The 8,806-nt window shown below is 39.2% G+C and overlaps 1 protein-coding gene across 1 annotated transcript; it reads left to right on the forward strand.

Annotated features, from left to right (window-relative positions):
* Window positions 1–1,805: 1,805 nt before the first annotated feature.
* Window positions 1,806–6,499, forward strand: Smp_158070 (hypothetical protein; the record flags this gene model as incomplete). Its single annotated transcript, XM_018789342.1, has 2 exons — window positions 1,806–2,138; window positions 6,422–6,499. 2 exons carry the CDS (start codon window positions 1,806–1,808, stop codon window positions 6,497–6,499), a joined length of 411 nt encoding a protein of 136 aa, XP_018646485.1.
* Between the last annotated feature and the right edge of the window lie 2,307 nt (window positions 6,500–8,806).

The raw sequence follows: 8,806 nt of genomic DNA on the forward strand, positions 1-8,806 counted from the left end.
TGGTCCAATGGATGGTTCCCAGTACATAATAAACATGATAACCCTTGAGTTCTTGGTCCTACGTGTGGGGAGACATCAGACCCACTAGTGTTAGCAAACGACACTCTCACTTTGTACTCTGAGTCAAGGGGCTTTTTTGTAACGGTAACCGATTGTCTTTGGTTGCGGTTAGAAAGATCACCGCTGACAAGTAATCCATACCTAGTATTAGCAATGTCTGATTGCTCCTTCACAAATTCACAAAGGTCCTTGAATAAAGGCTCTCTACCTGTCTTAAGAATCCTAGATGCAACTTTAACCCATTCTCTCTGTAAATGCAGTGGGAGTTTTAAGAACATACACTCGATGGTCTTTGTAGAATTAAGATCGGATACATAGTCCATCTGCGTAAGTGTGAGCTCACAAACATGCATCTCACGAGACAGTCTTCTTAAACCATCTGGATCAGTCCCCTTAATAGCAGGGATATTCAGCATCTTATCAATAAATGCATGGGCCACGATGTGCTTTTGACCAAATGCTTCCTCGAGAAGCTCTAACGCCTTTCGATAGCCTTCTTCTGGCTCAAGCAATGCACAGTGAACAATGGTAGCCTTAGCTTCACCATCACAATACTGAATCAAATAGTTTAACCTAGATCGGAATCCAACTCTTTCATCAAAACAGTCTTTGAAATTTCGTATGAAACTCCAATAGTTCATGGGATTACCATCAAACCTTATAATCTCTCTCTTTGGTAGGTCTAAAGCTCTAGATATCATTGTTATCCAGTCTTTTCCAGGAGGAATATCAACTGCAGGCGAGGCAAATGTAGACTTATACATCACCTTGTCAGCCACTTGGTTATAATGTTCTCTTCCCTTTTGACGCAACTGTTCCAGCTCGATTTCTCTTTCTGTCTGAGCTAAGCGTATTTTAGCTAATTCTAACTCTAACAAGGGATCCATTCGACAGCTATTTCCCCCAAACTGGTCATCATCATGAGTTTCTGAATAGTGGGGAGACAATTCAGGAATCTGACCAGTTTTATGATTCACCATAGACATTTAACAGTACTCAGTCTATGAATTTTTGATGAGATACTGGTCGAAACTATGTAGGATTTATTTTGTCCTACAGATATGCTATTAAACTGTAAACGCGATACTGGCGATCTCAGAGTCTATGTGAAAGCTATAGTCAGAACAAGGACAACTTGGCTTTAAACTTTATCTGTTTCTAAACATAAAAACGATTAGATTAGTACAATAATTAAAGAATTACAGTCATTAAGTGAAACGCACAAACATACCGACCAGTATTGCGTGTCTTAATAAAATGAATAAAATTTATGAGTCACACTAATATAATAGGATAATAATGTCTTTCAATTGGTAAGTCACATGCAACAGGGATAGTTTACAGACACGTCAGACCAGATTGACGTGGTGGGAGCTTAAGCAACAATTTGATTGGTTAGTTATGGACATAACTAACAGTGGGATAATTTATTTCAAACGATACAGTTTTCAAAAACAACTTATCAGTTGTTATTGGCTGTGTTTTGGATCATATCGGAGTGCATATGATCCGATTTGTAAAATAATCTGTACTTTTTTCCGACGTATGACAGTCTGGTAATTTATCGCCTGTTTATGTGCCTTACTAATAATTTACATCTCCAAATGATTTCCAAATTCATTTTGACCATTCTTTGTGAATGAGGTAATAAATACGGTAAGAATATTCTTGTTTATGAGGTCTTGCGGCCTCAGCTCATTGCGTTTGACTATTTGTGAGTTGCACGCCAACCATTTGATGTGTCCATGTTTTTACATTTTATACTTTGTATTATAGTTCGTCGCTTGGATTTTTATGATTATAGAAGTCAAATACTAGTTAAAAACAAGTTAAAAATTTCTTATCTTCTTAACAAGGAGCTCACAACAAAAAATAATCGTGAACGGTCTCGCATTTTACCACTGGATTTTTGCAAATTACCTTTGAAACTTTATGAAAAATCTACTAATCCGCCTGCACGTCCCAATGTTAACCCACCAAATATCACGGTCAGTAAAGAATTGGCCCTACCATCATTGCTGAGGCATACAAAAGATATTCATCAGCACATATCATTGCTGTTGACGACTCCTCATACGGTAAGTTAATATACAATCGATTGCAGTTGGGGAATCTTAAAATGTGAATTATATCAGTATCATAAATCGTTGTAGTACACGATTGGAATAATAATGATCATACTTAGTATTCGGATTGAGACTTACTGTTTTCGAAGTGAAGACAATAAGTATATAAATATTTTATTGGTTCCTGAAGTTTTCTATTCACTATTGTCAATTAATATTTCATTCATAACAATTGTTGAAACCCCCATCTCCTGTCATAATCTTGATGACAATTACCGTTTGAAAAATTTTCTCGTTGCGCTTTATTATTCAAGCAAATAGTATTGATAATTATTTCGTCGTCCTCACTTTTATTTTACATTGTCACTCCTCAGTTTCTATTTGTTTTCATTTTGTGTATTCTTTATTTGTCAAAGCACTCAGCAGCTCGTCCATGGTGGAAGTTCTGTCATATTTAAACAATCTCGTGTTGCAGATTAGTCGAATTTATGGATGCTTCCACGGAATGCGATTTTCGATACACCTTTTCTCGAACAAAGTATCTCATTCAAACTGGTCTCCTTCAACAGTTATGCTGATGAGGATAGGACAACAGATACGTTTGGCTGTCATTGAAAAGTCTTGATGTCGACATCTGTTGCATCTCTGGGACCCGTATTCAAGACTCTGATGAAGCTTTACAAATTATCTCTCCATCGTTCGATTCGTAAAGCTTGTTCACGTGCGCATATACGAGGACTTTGTGAAATCTTTGTCCGGTTTGGCTGCCGTAGACGTTGTATTAAGTGACATAGCAGGGACAACACTAATTGATTATATCCCCATTAAAAGTCATTTGTGGGTCGTCAGATCGGAAGGTTCCATTAAAGTGAAACGGACTGGCGTGCGAAACGGTCATTTTGCTATCTTCGCCTATATCCCGACACATTGCAGCCTAGATCCAATAAAGGACGAGTTCCACTATCAATTAATTGGTTTGGAGAAAGCGCGCCCGACAGATATTGTAGTACAAGCCGGAGATTTAAATGCGCAGGTCGAGCATCTAGGGACAGAGCACAGTTGTTTGGGCGGCTGGCTGCCCAATGGGGACTCGTTGGTTGCAGGATAGATAACGGTAACCATCTCCTACAAGCAACAACTCATTTCCAGCCAGTACCAACTTCTGTAACAGTCATTGATGGTGTACTACCTGACGTCCTGCATCCGCAACTCAAACTTGGACTCAGACTAGCCACATAGCGATTAGCTACTGATGGAGTAGTTATGTACACGACTACCGCTCCTTTTAGAGTTCCTATCTGGACTTCAATCATGGTTTAGTTAGCGACAATCTTATCTTACGTTTCAGTCGTCAAAAGTTTCATTGTACTGAACGGATTGATCCAGGCAAAACCACTGGTTTACATTTAAATCGTTAATACATTTATCGCATTTTTACTCTCCGTCAAATATTAGATCACTGCCATATTTATTCCAGACCAACAATTGTTGTGTTTCTTAGTGTTATGCCTGCATTCCAGCTATTGGACAGGACTGTAATCTGGGATTGTCCGTTAAAGAGAATGACTGGAAAATACGTCAACCTTTTAAAGGCTACGTACACAGACAGCTCAGTCAGAGTGATTTCATACAATCATCACTTCCCATTGTCTCATTCAGGCAGTACGGTTAGACAAGGCTTCCCAGAGTCACTATTGTTCTTCGGCTTTGTCATCGATAACATTCTGGAAGCATCTCTAGTGGTAGTAATAAGTAGTAGTGATGTGTATTTGTTACGTGGAAAAAGACTTCGATCTTATGTACGCGGCTGGCTTTATCTTATTGTGAGGTGATACTCAAATTATGCGTATTGCCCTCAGTCGGTTTAGAATCAGTACTTGTAAGTATGACATGTACCTTGCACCTTTTGAGTGCTTTTTCAAAAATGGGGGGAATCTGCACCTTCACAGTTTATTATCTGTGAGCTGTTGAATGTAGTGGGAAAGTTCGTGTATATGGGTAAATACGTGAGTGACGATAATGAAGTGATAGATGAAATTAGTGCGCGCGCATTTATGGACACCGGAGGTTACGCCGATGTGAGCCTTTTTTGACATCGTCGTCATTGTTAGTCTAGCTTTTAAAGATTAGGCATACGAAGCGTCAACAAAAGTAATTTTCTACGGTCACAAAATCTGGCACCTATAATTTAGGGTTGTAAGACTATTTTTCGTGTTCGGTTATCGTTATCTTCAATGAACTGTTGACATCCAGTGCAAAACCATCCATCTTAGTAATGCTTAAGTTCAAAAAATGTATGTTTAAGTAACAGTGACGATAGTTCATTTAGTGTCACGCCGGATTCAATGGATTACACGTGAATCTCAAAGGCTTCCATATCGAGCTTTACTGCCAACGCTTAGACTAGATGGAAAAGTAGAGAAGTGATCAGTTTCTCTGAATTGGTGCTGTAGTATGAATGAAAGCCAAATACGACTGTGATTTATCGATCTATTACGACCCCCTGGTTTTGGACCCTAGAGAGATTGTGCAACTCAGTGGACTAAGATTTCAAACATGACTCGGGACAGAAGTGACTGGTGATTCTGACGTAGTTTTTCTCCTTTCTGATAACTTCGACTAGAAGAATTATAAATTCGCTCGTGTGTATTGTCAACTAAGCTAACTCTTCCATTGTTATTTTTTTCGCTATTTATCCCATTTAGTTTATTTCGTCCTCTTCAGATGTGTTCTTTTCTCCTCATAAAGTTATCCATACTTTTTGTGGCGCACTTTTTTTATCTCCCGTTGGGGCAGATTTTATGTTCTAAAATAAATTTTTATTTATTTTATTTAAACACATAAATATTGGTACAAGGAAGCACCAGATATATATGCGCCTCACAAATCTCATTCGATTTGTATGAGGGCTGTGATACTGCCCAGGTGCCCAGACTGAAGCAGGTGGTTTTCTTAGGGGACCACACCCGGAGCCTTTGACCTGAAGGTCTAGTCCACAAGGCAGTGGAGCATCGTGAGGAGATGCAATCCCATGGTAGCCGGTGATCAATGATTGATTCGTACGCCATTAGTTCCTTCAGGATACTGGAGCCCATGTGCACCATTAGTTTGGAATCAGGGTTTTCCAACTCCCCTAGGTGGATCCTCCATATCCACCAACCCGTTAATAGCGCCGGATATTCGCTTTTCATCCTCTCACTTTCGTAAACAACACCCTGGCCACGAGAAGGCAGTGAGTAGGACTTCCCTGGCAGAGGCTATATATTCGCGTGGCCATATGAGAGCATTTCGAGAGGGAGAGCAGACTCTCGGCCGTACCAGGGCATTTGGGGGCTCTAAAATAAATAAAACAATAACAGTGATCTGTAGCTGAAAAAGTTGAGTGATATGTCTGAAAACCGGTCAAAAATCTCAGGCGCATTCATTTTCTATCTGACTCTAGATCTTGAGTTCAGTATTCTTTGTGACATTTTTTTGTTATCTTTTAGCACCATATTCTCAATGCTTAACCTCTCCCATTATGGTTGCTACTACGGTTGTTCATCTTGTTAGCCTTATCTCATTCTGCTTATATGTTATGGTAATTTGGAGCGATTCATATTCACTCCAGACTATGTTGAATATAATCAACTGAATGTTTACACTTCAGGTGGTATGTATTTTCATTAACTAAATATAAATATCCAGAACTATGCTATCTAGTTTTTGTAAATAGCGAAACTCTTCCTCTTATTGCCATTTGCTACAGTTTCGGTTCAGCCTGAAATTAGGTATTATATAATATTACCTTAACTGACTAACTGATGCCCCAGGTTGTTTCTTGAATTGGCTTTTAACTGGGTGAGTAAAAGGAACAATGCAATAATGCCCGGTTATTTAAAATATTTCCCAAGTGTGACGTCTTGCAATAATAAGCCAATGACTGGATAATTGGAGTTTGTGGATGAAGTCACACCAAGGAAATGACAAATAATTTAATGACATAGACATCAGAGACAACTCATAACCTTACAGTATTTTTGGTGGCAGTAAGCACATACTGGATAGTAATGTTAATTTTTTTGTTTAAGAACAGTCAAACAACCTAAATGTTACTTAGAATAGTAAGCCAAAATACCCTTGGACTCACTTGTACAAATAATTTGTTTTGTGTTGCTGACAAGCCTGGACTCAACTATGCTGTTCAAGGTTGTATGCTTATCAGTTAACATTAAGTTAATTATTTAAACAAAGTTACTTAATAGTATAAGACCGATAAATAATTATTACTTCAATCTATATTGTTCGTGACTCAGTTTGTTGGTCAACGTATTTCTCTGGATCATCGGTGTGAATTTCTCGTACGCTGGATTAGCGGGTCTGGACATAGGTAAACTTCTTTTTTCATGAGTTTATTTTTAAATTTCTCATTTATTATAGCTTTGAAAGAATGTAAAAATCTTAATAATAATTTACATAAATCCATAACATGATGTACCTTCAGGTGTCCAATGGTATGTTAGTGTGTAGTGAATATGAATCACTGCTTAAACTCTTGCTACTTCTACCACTGTGGGATTTGAATCGACAACTGCATCTCTGTGCTGATGTGGTATGGCAACTCGAACTGATGTACGTACGTACGAAGTTCTACGTTGTGACTGACTGACTGAATATGAATCAACATCTAACAAATTTTTTCTGGTATATCAGTTGTGACGCAGGAAAATCAGTTCCAATATAGACTATTTTGCAGCTCATGTTTTTGTTATTTGATTGGAGATTTTGTAAATCAGCTTTACAGTCACCCACGACTAATTAGTGTTATAAGAGCGGCGTAAATACTCGACCTATTTGTTCTTGTTAAACTGCTGACAGGATACTTTGATCAACGTTGATAGAGCGACAGGCCAGTTGAAAATCTTATGAAGGTGAAAGTCAACATCGTTCGAAAAGATTCATCAATAAGAATCTTATAATGTTTCTCTATGGACTAACAACCTACGTCTTGATCAATGATACATTCTGACTGAAAGGAATAATCTTAAACTAAAGCCAGGACAACCTTAACTCCCATTGGTTCAGAACGTGTGCATTTTTTGACATATCAGTCTCCTGTTCGATAAAATAGAAAACAGCAGCCAAGCTTCTATGTATTTCAGGTATCTAGTCTTTTTAACTCAAACACGCATTAGTTTATAACAGGAATTATAATACGGCATCGCGCGCCAAATAAGAAATTATACTTTTACAAACAATCAGGCTATATGTGACAGTGTATTGAGCAAACGGCACATAATTGATAATAAATAACACGTAATAAGACGTGTAACAATGGTTAACAGGTTTAGCTGGAGCTCACAGTTAGAGGATTATAAAATAAAACTAATCAGAAGTTATGTCCTACCGCCTGCAAAATATCACGTGACAAAACCACTAGTCAGAATATCGACTTCTATGACCTTATCCATGTGCCATGTTAGCAGGTTTAGACTACCAGGGTGGGATCCGCGAGATGATAACTACCGATGGTTAGAGACCTTGAATGACATGGCTCAAAATCGTTTGTAATGGCCAAAGTCCATCCACTCTTTGTGTTCTCCCAAACTCTAATCTACCGAATTCTTCATGTCCCTTTCTTGGGTGGATCTTATGGTGTCGTGGCTCAAAGAACAGATAATGGCGACCGTCTGTTGCAGCTATGCTCAGATAACCGCCTGTTTCTTTCAAATACCAACTTAAAGCACAAGGAAAAATATTTTTTGACATGGCGACCCCCAAATTCGTCCCAATGTTGAACCCGACTAGATCACATCGCTATCAGCCAACAAAGGAGGAGCTCGATAGAAGACGATCGCTCATTCTGGAGCACATGCTTAGATTCATATCATTTATTTATTTAGACACATACATACTGGTACAAAAGGGTATCAGATACATATGCTCCACACAAAACAATGAAAATAGGAAGAGAAAGGATAAAAAAAGGGGGACTGAAATGTACAACCGGAAGACTCAGTTAAGAAAGTTAGAACCACTCTTCATGAAGAAAGTAAAAGAAGGTTACGGCAGGCTCGCCACTGGTTTCTATTCTGAGCCATATCTGATAACGTCTCTAGCCACTGTGTTGCACCATCTCTCGGACCCCAGCCAGGGAGTCGTGAAGGACCAACAGAAGCCAGCCCTTTACAGCTTCTTTTCATACCACGACACCATGTCATACACTGACCACCTCTCCGCTTTTTCCAACCACTCCCAGAGTCGGCAAATAATGCACGGCGTGGAAGTCTCTGGGACGACATTCGTAAAACATGTCCAAGCCACCGAAGTCGGTGTTTCAAGATGGTGACACCAATCGGATTATCGTCTCTAAGCCCGAACACACGATGCCGAACCTCTGCATTACTAACATGGTATTGCCACTGGATGTCAACAATCCTTCGGAGACAACGATGATCGAACACAGAGAGACGTCTAACATCCTCAACTCGAAGAGGCCAGGTTTCACAAGCATAGAGCAGAACTGCTCTCACCGACGCGTTGTAGATCCGACCTTTGACAGCCAGACTAACATCACGAAGGCGCCAAAGATGGCCCAGATTGGCATAAGCCGCTCTGGCTTTCATTATACGTGCATCGATCTCATCACTCACGCCACCACCAGCACTTATATGGCTACCTAGATACACGAACTTCTCAAC

The sequence above is a fragment of the Schistosoma mansoni genome (genome assembly GCF_000237925.1).
Source record: "Schistosoma mansoni, WGS project CABG00000000 data, supercontig 0136, strain Puerto Rico, whole genome shotgun sequence".
NCBI lineage: Eukaryota > Metazoa > Platyhelminthes > Trematoda > Strigeidida > Schistosomatidae > Schistosoma > Schistosoma mansoni.